The sequence below is a fragment of the Pristiophorus japonicus genome, chromosome 8 (genome assembly GCF_044704955.1).
Source record: "Pristiophorus japonicus isolate sPriJap1 chromosome 8, sPriJap1.hap1, whole genome shotgun sequence".
In the NCBI taxonomy this organism is placed as follows: Eukaryota; Metazoa; Chordata; class Chondrichthyes; family Pristiophoridae; genus Pristiophorus; species Pristiophorus japonicus.
In genome coordinates, this window is record NC_091984.1 from 10,312,121 (window position 1) to 10,332,652 (window position 20,532).

At 44.6% G+C, this 20,532-nt stretch overlaps 1 protein-coding gene across 1 annotated transcript in view; it reads right to left on the bottom strand.

Moving 5' to 3' along the window:
• Positions 1 to 1,136: 1,136 nt before the first annotated feature.
• Positions 1,137 to 20,532, bottom strand: part of samd13 (sterile alpha motif domain containing 13) — a 103,402-nt gene continuing 84,006 nt past the window's right edge. The window contains exons 6-8 of the mRNA XM_070886508.1: positions 11,122 to 11,215; positions 9,126 to 9,237; positions 1,137 to 6,571 (exon numbers count right to left, since the gene is read on the bottom strand). Of these exons, the coding sequence (XP_070742609.1) occupies positions 6,428 to 6,571; positions 9,126 to 9,237; positions 11,122 to 11,215 (350 nt within the window). The 3' untranslated portion in view covers positions 1,137 to 6,427. The remainder of the gene's footprint in view (positions 6,572 to 9,125; positions 9,238 to 11,121; positions 11,216 to 20,532) is intronic.

Here is a 20,532-nt window from a genome sequence, read left to right on the forward strand (position 1 = left end):
CTCTGAACGGCCTCTAAAGCAAGTATATCCTTTCGTAAATATGGAAACCAATACTGCACGCAGTGTTCCAGGTGTGGCTTCACCAATAACTTATAACTGTAGCAAGACTTCCCTGCTTTTATACTCCATCCCCTTTGCAGTAAAGGCCACGATTCCATTGGCCTTCCTGATCACTTGCTGTACCTGCATACCGCCCCTTCTGAACTCTCAGAAAATCAAACTCCCCCAAAAAGTGCTTCACATATGCTGAATTACTTTGAAGAGCAACAACTCATGTAGACCAACAGGGCAGCTATTCTGTACACACCAAGATCCCACAAATGCGAATGAGAAGCTGGAGCAGTTATTCTGTTTTGGGCGAGGGAGGGAGGGGTGTTAACCACAGCACCAGGACAACTCCTTGCTTTTCTTCATCCTGGACAGCCGACGGGCCTCAGAGCAACATTTCTTTCAACAGAATAAATGAATCATGATCAGGTCTTCTTTGCTGGTCAGCCTGTTAAATATTAAAGCACCCTCCTCATAGCAAGAGGAGGGGGGGGGGGAAATTGTGTTTTAAATTAGAATATTTTCTGTGTTGAACAGGACAGAACACACACGAGTGCAGTTGTCAAGATGACCTTCATAGTTAACTTAAGGATCACTCCATCTATAAATATATTTAAAAAATCATACATCTCCATGCATTTCCTTGCAACTTTGTGCATGACTAATTCTTGCATCACTATTTATGTCTGTAAAACTTTGCCATGCTGTAATTACATGCTGCCACAGTTGGAGTGCTGCAGTGCCACCACTGGCAGCAGGGTGCAATTACAGCGTGACAGATTTACTTACATGGAAAGCTTCCATTATAAAAGGTGGACTGAGGATGACATTTAAGGACAGAATGCATGGTTTAAAATGGGGACTGAATTACGTGTGCGCGCTGTGGCCCGATTATCCCCCACATTTCTAACCACACTTCACCTGAAGGCTAGACGTGGTCTTGACTCCCCTTGTGCACTTGCCACAGGACATTGACAAGTAAACTTCAATAGGCCTGCTTCACAGGGAGAAAAAACAAGGCATTGCACTTTTCCAAGGTATTTGCTCAAAACAGATTTCCCATAATTTATCATCAAAGAACAGGCAGCACAAGTGACGAGGCTTTAACCAGCACCATATTATTAAAAAAAAAATCATTGTAACATTTCATCTTTTACGCAACATGTATAAATACTTTCAATGTACATCTGTAATTTAAGATGACTGGTTACAAGAATACAATAAGTCGATAAAATCTGCAATTATTATACACAAAAATCATAATTTAACATTTTGCACACACAAAATACATGTAGGGATAAGCAGTCAGCATTTTACTGCTTAATAAGCTCCACGTGTCTCGTAGGTGCTGTGTTCAACTCTTCTAATTAACACAGCGATGGGAATAACTCACCATGGACTAAGAGCTGGCGCACAATCATTTGTTTCAAGTTTTTTTTTAAATGCATACGAGTTTAAAACACACACATATTAAGTGCAAGCACAAGCTACAATACAGGCTCAACACGATAGACCGGCTTTACAGCATTCTGTGCATTTCTTTGTACTGATCAATGCAAGGTTTTTTAAAAAAAATCCTTTCCTCCTACAGTGATTTTCCTCCCATTACAAGTTCCAAGTAATGTCAATGTCAACTTGGGATTGTCTATTCACGGGTGCATGTGAGCACCCTGGGCCGTCTCCAAAGTTCCCTCAATCCTTCTGGAAAAACATGTCCTTTTTTAAATGACCCCCCCCTCGGCACCTGTGGGACAGGTGAAAGGGCCACTGTTGCCAACCTGCATCCTTGTTAACTTTGTGTTACAGTAGTGCAGTATGCCAATATGGTGGAATGTTAGGTTCCCTACACTTTCCTTTATCAGGCCCAAATATCGTGAGTTAATAGTAATGAAAATGCATTGGTCAGCTGAAGAAAGAAAACAGATCAAACGATAAATATCCTGAACCAATTTTGATTGTCTAAATTAGGGATTGTAAACCTGTATGTATTTTATATATCTAAAAATAGTTCGTAAATAATGAATATGAGGCAGTGCCCATCACTCTGCTGTCTCATACAGAGCCAGGAAGAAACACGCAGCCAATGCAATGTCGAGTGAGGATGTGACAAATAAGGATGTTTAAGTTTTTTAAAATAGCTAGCATTAAATGTCAAATGGAATTATAATGTGGAGAAATGTGAAGTTATCCATTTTGGTAGGAAAACTAGAAAAGCAGAATATTTTAAAAAATGGTGAGATTGGGAAATGTTGGTGTTCAGAGGGACTTGGGTGTCCTTGCACACCAATCACAAAAAGTTAACATGCAGGTACAACAAGCAATTAAGAAAGCAAATGGTATGTTGGCCTTTATTACAAGAGGATTTGAGTACAAGAGTAAAGACGTCTTACTGCAATTATATAGGGCCTTGGTGAGACCACACCTGGAGTATTGTGTACAGTTTTGGTCTCCTTACCAAAGGAAAGATATACTTGCATAGAGGGAGTGCAACAAAGGTTCACCAGACTGATTCCTGGGATGGGGGGGGGGGGTGGGGGGGGGGATTATCCTATGAGGAGAGATTGAGTAGATTAGGCCTAGATTCTCGAGTTTAGAAGAATGAGAAATGATCTCATTAAAACATACAAAATTCTTACAGGTCTTGACAGGGTAGATGCAGGGAGGATATTTCCTCTGGCTGAGGAGTCTAGAACCAAGGGTCACAGTCTCAGAATAAGGGGTCGGCCATTTAGGACTGAGATGAGGAGAAACTTCTTCACTCAGAGGGTGATGGATCTTTCGAGTTCTCCACTGGAGGCTCAGTCTTTGAGTATATTTAAGACGGAGATCGATAAGATTTTTGGATATTAAGGGAATCATCAAGGGAAATGGGGCTAGTGCAGGAAAGTGGAGTTGAGGTAGATGATCAGCCATGATCTCATTGAATGGCGGAGCAGGCTCGAGGGGCCGAATGGCCCACTCCTGCTCCTAATTCTTATGTTCTTAATATGGAAACCATATAGCCTTACCAAAATTCAAAAGAACACAGACACTCTGTCTCTGGGAAAGAAGCCAACATCTTTGTTTACAAATTAGTGAAGTCAACAGTTGCTTTGACAAAATGTTAATTTATGCTGTTGGCAAAGAAAGAGAGGATTAGCATCTCTTTGAATACATTAAATAGGCATCCAGGGGAAAGTATGCGGGAGCCACCAATACTAGCAGGTACGGTAGCACAGTGGTTATGTTACTGGACTAGTAATCCAGATGCCTGGACTAATGATCCAGTTATTTGAGTTCAAATCCCACCATGCAGCTGGGGAATTTAAATTCAGTTAATTAAATAAATCTGGAATTTAAAAAATCTGGAATTTAAAAAATCTAGAATCAGTAATGGTGACCATGAAACTGCTGGATTGTCGTAAAAACCCACCTGGTTCACACTAATGTCCTTTAGGGAAGGAAATCTGCTGTCCTTACCCGATCTGGCCTAAATGTGACTCCAGACCCACAGCAATGTGGTTGACTCGTATCTGCCCTCAGATATGGCCCAGCAAGCCACTTATTCAGAAGGCAACTCACCACATCCCGTGGGCAATAAATACTGGCCTTGCTGGTGACGCCCACATCCAGTGAATGAATTAAAAAATTCTGATGCATTAACTTCTTAGAAGGGGTAGGCTCCATTAAACTTGCAGCTTGTTTACTTCAAATTAAAATAAAAAGATGTCCTATGGCATAAATTACCACCAAACTCTCCCCCATCTCTACCAAAAGTTACAAAAACAACAACTTCTTGAAAGTCTAGCAGGAGGCTGATTTAATCAAAGAAGTTCTGTTGCTCATCAGGCTCTACAAGATTCTCATTCACAAAAGGATACAATAAACCTCACTGTGGACTGATTCTAATTGTGAGGGTTCTTTCTTTTAAAAAAAAAACATAGCGTGCGGTATCAGTAGCTAGCTGTCGCTTTTGGCTTTTGTGCATTACTCAACTTGTCAGAGGGGCTGGGAGAACGTAGCAGAAAGCCCACATTTACTCACCCTGCAGATAAATCTGACTAATTGAAATTAGCCTGTTTTAGGTTTGATGGCATGATGCTTTGTGCCATTCAGAAGGGGCTGGGAGAACATAGCAGAAAGCCCACATTTTGCAGCGAACAATATACCATGATCAGGGGTTTATTGTTAAAGCTGGGTGTGCTAGCTCACGCACTGCCTCGCCTCATAGAAACACAGGTTTCACTTGAGGGACGATTCCAGCTGTTTATGCAAATTGCCATTCCGTCTGTGAATATAGAATTGCGAGGGAGAAACCCTGAACTGCAACATCTTGTTTTCTTGATATATCTCATCATGTGATGAGTTTCCAATCTCGGCGAGTTGCCAGAGAGAGGGGCATTTAGTGGACCCAAGGTGCTTTCCTGGAGGAAGCACTAAGTAAACCAGGGCTTACCTTTGTTTGCTTAATCATTTGTTTAAAGATAAATGTTGATAGAAGCCATGGTGCCTGTTGTGTACCACTCCCCCCCTGCCTTGGGAAAAATATGCTGGGGGAAAAGAAAAGGGACTTAATAAAGTACAAAGTACTTTGAGCTATATGATCAAAAGATGTTTCTTGTATGATTCAAAATCATGAGAGATAAAGACAGAGAGAAACTGTTCCCATTGGCAGAAGGCTCAAGAACCAGAGGACACAGATTTAAGGCGATTGGCAGAAGAACCAAAGGCGACATGAGGAAAAACATTTTTATGCAGCGAGTGGTTAGGATCTGGAATGGATGGCCTGAAAGGGTGCTGGAGGCAGACTCAATCGTGGCTTTCAAAAGGGAATTTGATAGGTAGTTGAAGAAAAAAATTTGCTGGACTAACGGGAAAGGTGAGGGGAGTGGGACCAGATGAAGTGCTGTTGCAGAGAGCCAGCACAGGTTCGACGGGCCAAATGGCCTCCTTCTGTAACCATTCTATGATTCGCTACAGTGAATAGAACCCCCTGGCCAGTGTAGAACATCACGGGATTACTACCACGTTAGCTTCCATGCTAATACATACCAACACAAGGAAACTCTACGCTGAGAATATCGACATGACTCAGCACTTATATACTGAAAAAATGGTCAAAGTGTCAATTTGGGGGTACCAAGTAGGTGTACTGCTTTGGCAATGAGCTACTCAATTTGGTTTCTGGTTCCGGGGTGATCAATAAAACCGTACGCTGGTGATACTCATCGTGTAAACAAGAGGATCGGTATAGAGTATGCGCTCAAGTCCTGGAGTGGGATTGAATCTGCAGCTATCTGCCTCCGAAGTGAGTGTGCTTGTGAACTGTGCCAAGCTGATTCTATGGATGGCCCCTACTCAAATTACACAGAATTCATTTCACATATGACGTGACCCAATACTTTGAGCTGCAAGTGGGTTGTGAACAGCATAAATTCTTAATTTTCTTTTTCTCTCTCACCAACCAACTCCAGCCCCACCCACAGAGCCTACCAGTGTTTGATGTTTACATTTCTCTAGTGCAGTGCACATTTTAGGGGACATATCTTCCAATTGATATTCTCAGAATGGAGGAAAGCAGGCAGTGGCTGTCTTGTACATCTTTGATCATCTCTTAAATATCTGGGAGGTTCATGTGCTGGCCCTGTGGAGCTCGGCATTGGGTGAGGAACAGCTGCTCCAAGTGGCAGGCCAGGATCCCAAAATTGTAAATACTGTGGAGTGGTTCAGCTCATTCCCTTTAGTTATTAAGATGCACAGAAGCACGTGGTCCCTTCACTGCACGACCAAAGCCACATTCCGACAGGCGCCGTCAGGGTGAAGCCCTTCCGACGGTAACATGGACAACAGAAGCATCAGCCACGCAAAAAACAGCCAAGCACAAAACTGCGACACAGCGGGAAACTCCTTCAACCATCCATTTGCACCAAGTTGACGGCTACAATATAATATAAAATGGCTTATTTTACAAATGCGGCACAGCATCTCTTGGGAAAAAAAAAGAACCCAAGGCAATGTCCACAGTTATGCAATACATTATTGCTAGAGTTGCATTATCATACAGTCACAGGTTTACGTGATCCAAGTGATCATCAGATCACAGACACGTACACAAAGTAAATACGAATAGTTAATCAGTAAAGGAAAAACACAACTGCTCACAAAAATTGAGTAGAGGTTCCAAGTCACTGTAAATGGCCACTTTACCTCAAAGTTGATCGGGTACCCTTCGAGTTCGAAAAGCATTCAAACAAGTTTCTACGACACGGAATTCTGCAACCCACACTATTGAACAGCCAACATCCTACATGCAATCATTGCCGGGGGGGGGGGGGGGGGGGGGGGTGATTTCCCCCCAATACACTATCCCCTACACAGAGTTCACTGGCCTCCTTTAACACTACGAGGAGCTGCTTTTTAAATGGCGCATCTGCAGTGCTTTCACGTGGTACTCGTATATCTTGAGCGCTGGGCCCAGCTTGATCGACAGTCCCGTCAGAACGTCACTCCTTTTCATCAGAAGTAAAGACTTGCCATCTATTTCCTGCAGAAGTGTTAACAACAAACAACCCCAAACATGGTCAGTTCTGACAATTATATTTGCTGATAAGTGCACATAAAATCAGATTGCATTTATATAGCACTTTGGTTGGTAAAATGTTGGGAGTCCATTATTAAAGCAGCAGCAGCAGGACATTTGGAAAAGCAAAATTCAGTCAGGCAGAGTCAGCATGGATTTATGAAGGGGTAATCATGTTTGACAAATTTGCTGGAGTCCTTTGAGGATGTAACGAACAGGGTGGATAAAGGGGAACCAGTGGATGTTCTGTATTTGGACTTCCAGAAGGCATTTGACAAGGTGCCACATAAAAGATTACTGCACAAAAGTTCACGGGGTTGGGGTAATATATTAGCATGGATAGAGGATTGGCTAACTAACAGAGAACAGAGTGTCGGGATAAATGGTTCATTCCCTGGTTGGCAACCAGTAACGAGTGGGGTGCCGCAGGGATCAGTGCTGGGACCCCAACTATTTACAATCTATACTAACGACTTTGAAGAATGGATTGAGTGTAACGTAGCCAAGTTTGCTGACGATACAAAAATGGGAGGAAATGCAATGTGTGAGGAGGACACAAAAAATCTGCAAAAGAACATAGGCAGGCTAAGCGAGTGGGCAAAAATTTGGCAGATGGAGTATAATGTTGGAAAGTGTGAGGTCATGCACTTTGGCAGAAAAAAAAATCAAAGAGCAAGTTATTATTTAAATGGAGAAAGATTGCAAAGTGCCGCAGTACAGGGGGACCTGGGGGTAATTGTGCATGAAACACAAAAGGTTAGTATGCAGGTACAGCAAGTGATCAGGAAGGCCAATGGAATCTTGATCTTTATTGCAAAGGGGATGGAGAATAAAAATCAGGGCAGTCTTGCTACAGCTATATACCTGGAGTACTGCGTGGTTTTGGTTTCCATATTTACAAAAGGATATACTTGTTTTGGAGGCAGTTCAGAGAAGGTTCACTAGGTTGATTCCGGGGATTGACTTATGAGGAAAGGTTGAATAGGTTGGGCTTCTACTCATTGGAATTCAGAAGAATGAGAGGTGATCTGATCGAAACATATAAGATTATGAGGGGGCTTGACAAGGTGGATGCAGAGAGGATGTTTCCACTGATAGGGGAGACTAGAACTAGAGGGCACGATCTTAGAATAAGGGGCCACCCATTAAAACAGAGATGAGGAGAAATGTCTTCTCTCAGAGGGTTGTAAATCTGTGGAACTTGCTGCCTCAGAGAGCTGTGGAAGCTGGGACATTGAATAAATTGAAGACAGCAATAGACAATTTCTTAACTGTTATGGAGAGCGGGCGGGGAAGTGGAGCTGAGTCAGTGATCAGATCAGCCATGATCTTATTGAATGGCGGAGCAGGCTCGAGCTGCCGTATGGCCTACTCCTGTTCCTATTTCTCATGTTCTTAACGGAGTAAAACGTCCCACAGCAGTGTTGTCAAACACTATTCGACATCAAGCCAGGAGGAGATATTTGGACAGGTGACCTAACGTTTGGTCAAAGAGGTAGGTTTTGAGGAGTTAGCGAGATGGAGAGGTTTAGGGAGGGAATCCCAGAGCTTAAGCAGCTGAAGGCACAGCCGCCAATAATGTGGCGAAAGGAAATCGGGGATGCACAAGAGGCCAGAATTGGAGGAACACAGAGATCGGAGAGGGTGTAGGGCTGCAGGAGGTTACAGAGTTAGGGAGAGGCGAGTCCACGGAGGGATTTAAAAACAAGGATGAGGATTTTAAAAATCGAGGCGCTGCCGGACAGGGAGCCAACGTAGGTCGGCGAGCACAGGGGTGATGGGTGAACGGGACTGGGTGTGAGTTAGGACACGGTCAGTGAGCACAGGGGGTGATGGGTGAACGGGACTTGGTGCGAGTTAGGACACAGGCAGCCGAGTTTTGGATGTGCTCAATTTTACCGAAGGCTGGCCAGGAGAGCTTTGGCATAGTCGAATGTAGAGGTAGAAGTCCGAGGCAGGGCGAAGACAGGCGATGTTATGGAGGTGGAAACAGGCAGAAACTTTGTTGTTGGGTCAGTATTTGTGGATAGGTTACAATTACCAATATTGCTCAATATTTGCATCAATTCATTTGGAACATAAAAGTATTTTTATTAAATTAAATGGCTCCAATAACAGGAGTGCAGTTAACTGCCGACATGCAGCTCACTGTCAACTGTACCTCTACGGTCAAAAAACAAGTCTGGGCTGTAGGAACCCAAGGCCCATGAAAACATGGGTCTAACGATTCTGCCTTTGGGATAAGATCACTGGTTTCAACGACGTAAAGAGGGGGGAGGTGGTCCCAGGCATTTGCTCAAGCAGAAAAGCGGAGACCCAGTGTGCTTGGAGACGGGATTCCCCAGGCGGTACAACGATGCATGGAGGTCAGCTTCTGGAAATAGGATGGACCGCTGAATGGCAAGTAAAATGTGCCTCAAGACAGTTAGAGCAACATAAGCTGAAGAATTAGCCCACTCCGATTTCCAAAAGGCAGCAAACATACCTCATAGATTTGTTTTTTTCTTCTATTACCCACCTGTTCCTGAAAAGCCACAGCCTGGTCTTCAAAGCCAGCTTGCTTGAAATAACTGAAAACGTCTAAAATAGTCCACTCGGCGGGATCGAGCAGCTTTCCGGTTTCTGTTGGGCTATGGAGATAGAAATACCAAAACTAAATAATTAATATAAGCTGCGAACAGACTGCAGCAGGTTATAAAGCGACCATTAAAAGTGCATTCGAACTCGAATGTGATCGAGAACTGGGGCAAATGATTATCACTCAAGTGTTTTTGCACTGATGGGAGGGTCGGTAACCAGACGATACAGATAATTGACAAAAGAACTGGAGGAGAGATGAGGACAACATTTTTTTTTTAAACATAGGGAGTGGTTATGATCTAGAATGCACTGCCTGAAAGGGTGGTAAAAGCAGAGTCAATAGTAACTTTCAAAAGAGAACTGGCTATATACTTGAAAAGGAAGAAGTTTCAGAGCTATGGGGAAAGAGCAGCGAGTGAGACTAATTGGATAACTCTTTCAAAGAGTCGGCACAGACACGATGGGCCACATGGGTCTCGTTCTGTGCGGCAAGATTCTATAATTGTAAGATATCAGCATTTTCACTGCCTCTGGGAATTCAGACACAGAATTGCAGCACCCGGGCAGTAAATTGTGTTACATGCGGTAAGGCAACATTCTGCATAATTTGTCGCAGGAAGCAATGCCACGCCAAACCGTTTGCCTCATCATTAAGGAGAGTTCTATTGGTTAAGTACGCCCCCTGATGGTGCTGTAGCATAGTTGTTATGGCACTCGTCCAGCAACCCAGAGGTCACAATTTCAAATCTCACTGTGGCACGTTGTGTAATCTGTGGGTTATCAGAAAAACACAATAAATGGCCGTAAAAACCAACTGGTTCACTTATGTGATTGACCCTTAAAAACCCTCTCAAGTGGCCCAACTGTTGCACACCAGCAATATTCCACTAACAGCGGTAAGAGAAATGATTGGGGAAAATGAAACCAATTTAGCCAGAGGCATTGAATAAAGGAAGGAATGATGACCACGATACTAGGAGACCTCTCCGATCTTCTTCAAATCGTGTTGTGGGATTTTCAAATCAGGTCAACAAAAGGACGACACCCCCAACGTTCCAGTATCAGCCGAGAGGATGTGCTCAAGTTCTAATGTGGGACTCAAACCCATAACCGAAAGACCAAGGAGGGAGAGCGCGATCAACTGTGCCAAGTTCAGGCCAAATGTAGCCCCTCATTTGGGAGCACAAGTTCGGCGTGCACTCCAAGTGCCCCTCCCTCCTTCAAAAGGGCAGCTCTCACCTCTTCCCAGCAATTCCCCAGGTGACACAGTCACTCAGTAACCAGGGAAAATTATATTTACAGAATCTATATGTGACTTCATGTCCTGTGCGCCCGGTAACTCACTGCCAACTCTGACCATTTCAGTTTCACTTCTGAACAAAAAAAAGTGTCCATCCAGACGTACAGTCACATCAGTGAAATGGAGGAATCACAACTCCCTTCCAGCAAATCTCATTATATTTCAGTGCTCAGCAATACACATGAATCCGTTGACTGCCACAATGACAGGATGGATAAATGCACTGCTGCTGCACCATGAGCTAGCTCATCTCAGCCAGGGTAACAATTGGCCTCAGTGCCCCTCAGCTAGGGAAGGAGAGGGGGAAGGAGTTATGACACTTGGTAGAGGGACTGAGGTAAGCTGGTACTCATGGAGAGTACCCAAGCAAGATTCGGTGTCTTCAGGGGAGATGGGGAGAAAGCCTAACAAAAAAAAAACCCTAAGTTAATCACAACTGCTAAACCCACACACCCCAACACTACTGCAAAACGTGGGCAGTATGGAAACAAGCCACGGCTGGATCAGTGATGCAGCTGCATTCACTGTATTTTGTGCACCAGAGGCCAAGACATTCACTATTTGCTCAAGGGGCAATTAAAAAGCCATTTACATAGTTGCTCCTTTACTCAACGCAGTGAAAATGCCCACGTACCTTTTAGTACCCGTTGAGCCACTTTCAATATTTGCCATCTCGACAGGGGACGCTGAGGGCGTGGGGAGGCAAGAGGCACCTCGTACTTCAGGAACTAGGAAAGGGGAACAAGTTAGATCATTTAGGTTTGAGTAAAGATGTCTAAGAATTATTTCCACCTTGTTGATATTCCTTAAAAGATAGCATCAGCGAACAAAGACATATAAGCCATCGAGTACAGAAATGTAATCATTACTCCTGTTTATTCCTGTCAACAAACAATAAATTACACTTGCAAAAACAATTGAAGACTAAGGGCGATTACACTTCTGCCCGAAAATTAATATTCCCTTTCTCTAGAATTTATAGCAGAGTGTCAATCAAGCAGACTTGATGCTTTTCACAGCCGTTTCGTTCACGCTGATGAAACTGCAGAGGGTCGCTATACCATTTTTGGGCCGAATGTGGTTTATTATTCCTCCTCCTGCTGCTTCCCCAGGGCTGGACACTTGTATCTCAAAAGCAAAACACAAAATGCTGTTCATAATTCTGAATTGCGTTATTTTTTTTTAATGGAAGGAGTAATTGCAGTGAAATTTTCATTAAACAATATTGCCTTCCTGCTTACATCGCACATTCCGACTGGCTTATGCAGTTCCGTCAAGCCAAATGGGTATTCAGCATAGTCTAGCCATAGAGCGATCAACAACTTGTATTTATAGAGCGCCTTTAATGTAGTGAAACATCCCAAGGTGCTTCACAGGAGTATTATGATATAAAATAATCTGACACCAAGCCACATAAGTAGAAATTAGGGCAGGTGACCAAAAGCTTGGTCAAAGAGGTATGCTTTAAGGAGCGTCTTGAAGGAGCAAAGGGAGGTAGAGGTGTCGAGAGGGGGAGAGGTTTGGGCAGGGAGTTCCAGAGCTTGAGGCCTAGGCAACAGAAGGCATGGCCACCAATGATTGAGCGATGAAAAGCGGAGATGCTCAAGAGAGCTAAATTAGAGGAGCGCAGACATCTTGGGGGGGGGGGGTTTGTGGGACTGGAGATTACAAAGATAGGGAGGGGCGAGGCCATGGAGGGATTTGAAAATAAGGATGAGAATTTTGAAATCAAGGCGTTGCTTAATCGAAAGCCAATGTCGGTCAACGAACACAGGGGGGGATGGATGAGCGAGGCTTGATCGAGTTTGGACTCGGACAGATGAGCTTTGCATCACCTCTAGTTTACATAGGGTAGAATGTGGGAGGCCAGCCGGGAACGTTGGAATAGTCAAGTCTAGAGGTAACAAAGGAACGGATGAGGGTTTCAGCAGCAGATGAGCTGAGGCAAGGGTGGAGACCGGCGATATTATGGAGGTGGAAATAGGCGGCCTTAGTTATGCTCCGGGAATATGGTCGAAAACTCATTTCAGGGTCAAATACGATGTCAATGTTGCGACCAGCCTGGTTCAGTCTCAGACAGAAGTTGGGGAGAGTGATAAGAACATAAGAAATAGGAGGAGTAGGCCATTTGGCCCCTCAAGCCTGCTCCGCCATTCAATAAGATCATGGCTATTCGGATCTTGGCCTCAACTCCATTTCCCTGCCCGCTCCCCATAACCCTCAACTCCCTTATCGTTCAAAAATCTGTCTATCTCCACCTTAAATATATTCAATGACCCAGCCTCCACAGCTCTCTGGGATAGTGAATTCCAAAGATTCACAACCCTCAAAGAAATTCCTCCTCATCGCCGTTTTAAATGTGTGACCCTTTATTCTGAAACTATACTCCCTAGTTCCAGATTCCCCCGCGAGGGGAAACCTTCCTCTCTGCATCTACCCTGTCAGCCCCCACAGAATCTTATATTTTTCAAGCTCACCTCTCATTCTTCTAAACTCCAATGATAGTGATAGGGGATTCAATTGTAAGGGGAATAGATAGGCGTTACTGCGGCCGCAACCGAGACTCCAGGATGGTATGTTGCCTCCCTGGTGCAAGGGTCAAGGATGTCTCGGAGCGGGTGCAGGACATTCTAAAAAGGGAGGGAGAACAGCCAGTTGTCGTGGTGCACGTTGGTACCAACGACATAGGTAAAAAAAGGGATGAGGTCCTACGAAATGAATTTAAGGAGCTAGGAGCTAAATTAAAAAGTAGGACCTCAAAAGTAGTAATCTCGGGATTGCTACCAGTGCCACGTGCTAGTCAGAGTAGGAATCGCAGGATAGCGCAGATGAATACGTGGCTTGAGCAATGGTGCAGCAGGGAGGGATTCAAATTCCTGGGGCATTGAAACATAGAAACATAGAAACATAGAAAATAGGTACTGGTCCCACCTCCCCCCGGAACCGGTTCTGGGGGAGGTGGGACCAGTACAAGCCGGACGGTCTGCACCTGGGCAGAATCGGAACCAATGTCCTCGGGGGAGTGTTTGCTAGTGCTGTTGGGGAGGAGTTAAACTAATATGGCAGGGGGATGGGAACCAATGCAGGGAGATAGAGGGAAACAAAAAGGAGGCAAAAGCAAAAGACAGAAAGGAGAGGAGGAAAAGTGGAGGGCAGAGAAACCCAAGGCAAAGAACAAAAAGGACCATTGTACAGCAAAATTCTAAAAGGACAGAGGGTGTTAAAAAAACAAGCCTAAAGGCTTTGTGTCTTAATGCAAGGAGTATCCGCAATAAGATGGATGAATTAACTGTGCAAATAGATGTTAACAAATATGATGTGATTGGGATTACGGAGACGTGGCTCCAGGATAATCAGGGCTGGGAACTTAACATCCAGAAGTATTCAACATTCAGGAAGGATAGAATAAAAGGAAAATGAGGTGGGGTAGCATTGCTGGTTAAGGAGGAGATTAAGGCAATAGTTAGGAAGGACATTAGCTTGGATGATGTGGAATCTATATGGGTAGAGCTACAGAACACCAAAGGGCAAAAAACGTTAGTGGGAGTTGTGTACAGACATCCAAACAGTAGTAGTGATGTTCAGGAGGGCATCAAACAGGAAATTAGGGGTGCATGCAATAAAGGTGCAGCAGTTATAATGGGTGACTTTAATATGCACATAGATTGGGCTAACCAAACTGGAAGCAATACGGTGGAGGAGGATTTCCTGGAGTGCATAAGGGATGGTTTTTTAGACCAATATGTCGAGGAACCAACTAGGGGTGAGGCCATCTTAGACTGGGTGTTGTGTAATGAGAGAGGATTAATTAGCAATCTCGTTGTGCGAGGCCCCTTGGGGAAGAGTGACCATAATATGGTGGAATTCTGCATTAGGATGGAGAATGAAACAGTTAATTCAGAGACCATGGTCCAGAACTTCAAGAAGGCTAACTTTGAAGGTATGAGGCGTGAATTGGCTGGGATGGATTGGTGAATGATACTTAAGGGGTTGACTGTGGATGGGCAATGGCAGACATTTAGAGACCGCATGGATGAAGTACAACAATTGTACATTCCTGTCTGGCATAAAAATAAAAAAGGGAAGGTGGCTCAACCGTGGCTATCAAGGGAAGTCAGGGATAGTATTAAAGCCAAGGAAGTGGCATACAAATTGGCCAGAAATAGCAGCGAACCTGGGGACTGGGAGAAATTTAGAACTCAGCAGAGGAGGACAAAGGGTTTGATTAGGGCAGGGAAAAAGAAGTATGAGAAGAAGCTTGCAGGGAACATTAAGACGGATTGCAAAAGCTTCTATAGATATGTAAAGAGAAAAAGGTTAGTAAAGACAAACGTAGGTCCCCTGCAGTCAGAATCAGGGGAAGTCATAACGGAGAACAAAGAAATGGCGGACCAATTGAACAAGTACTTTGGTTCGGTATTCACGAAGGAGGACACAAACAACCTTCCGGTTATAAAAGGGGTCGGGTGGGTCTAGTAAGGAGGAGGAACTGAGGGAAATCCTTATTAGCCGGAAAATTGTGTTGGGGAAATTGATGGGATTGAAGGCCGATAAATCCCCAGGGCCTGATGGTCTGCATCCCAGAGTACTTAAGGAGGTGGCCTTGGAAATAGTGGATGCATTGACAGTCATTTTCCAACATTCCATTGACTCTGGATCAGTTCCTATAGAGTGGAGGGTAGCCAATGTAACCCCATTTTTTAAAAAAGGAGGGAGAGAGAAAACAGGGAATTATAGACCGGTCAGCCTGACATCGGTAGTGGGTAAAATGATGGAATCAATTATTAAGGATGTCATAGCAGTGCATTTGGAAAGAGGTGACATGATAGGTCCAAGTCAGCATGGATTTGTGAAAGGGAAATCATGCTTGACAAATCTTCTGGAATTTTTTGAGGATGTTTCCAGTAGAGTGGACAAGGGAGAACCAGTTGATGTGGTATATTTGGACTTTCAGAAGGCGTTCGACAAGGTCCCACACAAGACATTAATGTGCAAAGTTAGAGCACATGGGATTGGGGGTAGTGTGCTGACATGGATTGAGAACTGGTTGTCAGACAGGAAGCAAAGAGTAGGAGTAAATGGGTACTTTTCAGAATGGCAGGCAGTGACTAGTGGGGTACCGCAAGGTTCTGTGCTGGGGCCCCAGCTGTTTACACTGTACATTAATGATTTAGATGAGGGGATTAAATGTAGTATCTCCAAATTTGCGGATGACACTAAGTTGGGTGGCAGTGTGAGCTGCGAGGAGGATGCTATGAGGCTGCAGAGCGACTTGGATAGGTTCGATGAGTGGGCAAATGCATGGCAGATGAAGTATAATGTGGATAAATGTGAGGTTATCCACTTTGGTGGTAAACCACTTTGGTGGTAAAAACAGAGAGACAGACTATTATCTGAATGCTGACAGATTAGGAAAAGGGGAGGTGCAAAGAGACCTGGGTGTCATGGTACATCAGTCATTGAAGGTTGGCATGCAGGTGCAGCAGGCGGTTAAGAAAGCAAATGGCATGTTGGCCTTCATAGCAAGGGGATTTGAGTACAGGGGCAGGGAGGTGTTGCTACAGTTGTACAGGGCATTGGTGAGGCCACACCTGGAGTATTGTGTACAGTTCTGGTCTCCTAACCTGAGGAAGGACATTCTTGCTATTGAGGGAGTGCAGCGAAGGTTCACCAGACTGATTCCCGGGATGGCGGGACTGACATATCAAGAAAGACTGGATCATCTGGGCTTGTATTCACTGGGGTTCAGAAGAATGAGAGGGGACGTCATAGAAACATTTAAAATTCTGACGGGGTTGGACAGGTTAGATGCAGGAAGAATGTTCCCAATGTTGGGGAAGTCCAGAACCAGAGGTCACAGTCTAAGGATAAGGGGTAAGCCATTTAGGACCGAGATGCGGAGGAACTTCTTCACCCAGAGAGTGGTGAACCTGTGGAATTCTCTACCACAGAAAGTTGTTGAGGCCAATTCACTAAATATATTCAAAAAGGAGTTAGATGAGGTCCTTACTACTAGGGGGATCAAGGGGTATGGCGAGAAAGCAGGAATGGGGTACTGAAGTTGAATGTTCAGCCATGAACTCATTGAATGGCGGTGCAGGCTAGAAGGGCCGAATGGCCTACTCCTGCACCTATTTTCTATGTTTCTATGAATATAGGCCCAACTTTCTTCATAAGACAACCCCTTCATCTCAGGAATCAACCTCATGAACCTTCTCAACTGCCTCCAATGCAAATATATCCCACCTTAAATGAGACTAAAACTGTATGCAGTACTCCAGGTGTGGTCTCCCCAATACCCTGTACAGTTGCAGCAGGACTTCCCTGCTTTTATACTCCATCCCCCTTGCAAAAAAGGCCAACATTCCATTTGCCTTCCTGATTACTTGGTCAGTGGCTAGGAACGGAGTTTGTGGCGGGAACTGAAAACAATGGCTTCGGTCTTCCCAGTATTCAATTGGAGAAAATTTCTGTTCATCCAGAATTGGATGTCGGACAAGCAGTCTGACAATTTAGAGACTGTGGAGGGGTCGAGAGAAGTGGTATTGAGGTAGAGCTGGGTGTCATCAGCGTACATGTGGAAACTGATGCTGTGTTTCCAGATGATGTCGCCAACGGGCAATATGTAGATGAAAAATAGGAGGGGGCCCAAGGGGGACACCAGAGGTAAGGATGCGGGGGCAGGAAGAGAAGGTGTTGCAGGTGATTCTCTGGTTACTGTTAGATAAGCAAGAATGGAACCAGGCAAGTGCCGCTGTAATGTACTGTAAAGATCAATTACAATCAACTTCCAACAGCAATTAATTTACTTATGTTAATTAACATGTATAATGAAATCTAAATAAAGCTAATGAGTTTCAATTTCCTTTTAAATTAATTGCAATCTACACACAAATTACAAAACAATTTGTTCCCTTCCGCTTTTCTCTCCTGCCCCAATCAATTTTCTTTCACCCTCCACTCCTGAAAGTGTTGGCGACTTGGTGGGGGCCAGACGTAAACTCCAGTACCTCGCCCAAGCAGCAACTGACAAAGAGTCAGCATGCTATTCCGTTGCGGAGGGCATCACGGCTATGTCCACACCCGTCATCACATGAACATTACCAGCAGGAGCCTTTCAAGAGTTTGAGAGGGGGCTCCTTGGGTAATTCTCCCTCCCTTGATCCCCTGGGCGGAGACCAATTCTAATGTCACTGAACAGACATTCGGACTGAGATAACTAACTCCACAACATCCACAGATTGATACTGGAAATCTTTCTGGTCTCGAAGCCTCATCTTTGAAACAAGCAGGGCTATCAGAGAGCCGACAAAGCATTCTTTTTTATAAACTGCCTTACTAATTAAGGATGACGCTACTAAATTGAAACAGTTGCGAGACAGTTGTTGAGCGACCATAAACCAGGTAAAGCAAGTGCACCGGTATTCAGGCCATTGAAAGAATACAAACAACAGCTTGAGGCGTACAATTTAAGAATAAATGATCAGCAGTCGTTGGAGCTAAGCAAACTGTCCATCAGGAATGCGTAAATTGGAAGTGTGCATCAGAAAGCTTAATCACAGTATCACTAGGTTTAAGAGCAGTTATGGAATAGGTTATACAACATTCAAATGTGAAAGTACTGATCTGGAGGAGGGCTCATTTCAGGGACTTGAAAAGGGATCAAAGTTTGGCAGTAAGTGAGCAATGGGAGACCTTCAAAGGGGAGATAGAAAAAGGAGACATGATAAATGTCAGGTTCATAATTCAGCTGTGATTCAGTGGGTAAGCACTCTCGCCTCTGAGTCAGAAGGTTGTGGGTTCAAGTCCCACTCCAGAGACTTGAACACAAAAATATAGGCCGACATTTCCAGTGCCGTACTGAGGGAGTGCTGCACTGTTGGGAAATGCCGCCTTTCAGATGAAAAGCTAAACCAAAATCTGCTCTCTCAGGCGAGCATAAAAAAAAAGAGCAGGGAAGTTAACCGCTGTTTCCTGGCCACTATTTATCCCTCAATCAACATCACTAATGACCAGATTATCTGGTCATTATCAAATTTCTGTTTGTGGGAGCTTGCTGTGCGCAAATCAACTGCTGCATTTCCTACATTGCAACAGTGATGACACTTCAAAAGGTACTTCATTGGCTGAAAAGCTCTTTGGGAGGTCCTGAGGTCATGAAAGGCGCGATATAAATGCAAGTCTTTCTTTTGAATTCAGTAGAGAACCAAGCAGAAAAGAAAACGTACAGAGGAGAACTGAAAAGGGAAATAATAGAAAAGGGAGAATATGACAATAGATTAGCAGGTAACATAAAATGGAACCCAAAAATATTTTATAAACATGTAAAATCGCAAAAGGGTAGCCAAAGGAAGGGTGGGACCAAAAGGGAGATCTTCTTGTGGAGGCAGAGGGCATGGCTGAGGTACTAAATGAGTACCTCGCATCTGTCTTCAGTATAGAAAAGGATTGCAACATCACAGTAAAGGAGGAAGTTGTAGAGAAATTAGATAGAATAAAAATAAAGAGGTGCAGTGAAAGCTGTAAATTAGGGGCTTGCATCAGCTGTCCTGTTTGTCAAGTTGTTCACTGGATGTATCCTAAAGTGGATGAGCCAGATCGGCTGCATCTCCTGCAACATTCCTGCTTTTTGTCACCCTCACCTGGAGCCCTGCCTGCAGGATGTGATTGCATATTTTCCGTTTATTGGGCTTTCAGGTTAATTTCCATCCCAGGGTCGCATTCCGTTGAGCTGTCCTGATCCTGGGATCTGCTATGTTGGCAAACAGCACAGGGCAAGATGGCTGCTGCAGAGCCGGAGTGTCTGGCAGATCCCAGACGAATTGGCGGGGTGGGGTCAGCGAAACAATGTCGTGCAGACCGCCCCCCCACCCACCCCCCCGTCCTGTACACTGCCGTTTCTAATCTTTGAAGTGCTGGGCTATCAGCAGCTCGTCAGTACCTGACGTACTGGTGGGGTGGATCTGCCAAATCTGACCAGAGGCGTTTCTGGAGGTTTGGCCACGTGGGGTAAATCACATGACTTCTGCACATTTTATGGGATTTACCTTATAATGGTTGAGAATCGTTATTTGTGGCCGATGTGTGGGAAGTTCCAAGAACCAGACCACCACCCGAGAGCAGGCGAAGAGGAAAAACCGAGCGCGGGGAAAAATGGAAAACATTCTCTCGATCTCTTCCCCCCCCAACAGCCAATTCCTGACTTGCCCCTCCACCCACAACAGCACTTCCTAGCTTTTGTGCACTAGAGATCGCTTTTCCACAGTGGCAGAGATACCCCTCTATCCCCGTGCAAGCATTCAACCCAAGAGATAGAGCGGTTTCTCTGTTGCTATGCATGCTAGATAGAGAGATCTCCGCAACTAAGACTCCAGGATGGTATGTTGCCTCCTTGGTGCAAGGGTCAAGGACGTCTCGGAGCGGGTGCAGGGCATTTTAAAGGGGGAGGGTGAACAGCCAGTTGTCGTGGTGCATATAGGTACCAACGATACAGGTAAAAAATGGGATGAGGTCCGACAAGACGAATTTAGGGAGCTAGGAGCTAAATTAAAAAGTAGGACCTCAAAAGTAGTAATCTCAGGATTGCTATCAGTGCCACGTGCTAGTCAGAGTAGGAATTGCAGGATAGCTCAGATGAATACGTGGCTTGAGGAGTGGTGCAGAAGGGAGGGATTCAAATTCCTGGGATATTGGAACCAGTTCTGGGGAAGTGGGGCCAGTACAAACCGAACGGTCTGCACCTGGGCAGGACCGGAACCAATGTCCTAGGGGGAGTGTTTGCTACTGCAGTTGTGGAGTGGTTAAACTAATATGGCAGGGGGATGGGAACCAATGCAGGGAGACAGAGGGAAGTAGAATGGGGGCAGAAGCAAAAGATAGAAAGAAGAAAAGTAAAAATGGAGGGCAGAGAAACCCAAGGCAAAAAGCAAAAAGGGCCACATTACAGCAAAATTCTAAAGAGGCAAAGTGTGTTAAAAAGACAAGCCTGAAGGCTCTGTGCCTCAATGCGAGGAGTATTCGGAATAAGGTGGACGAATTAACTGCG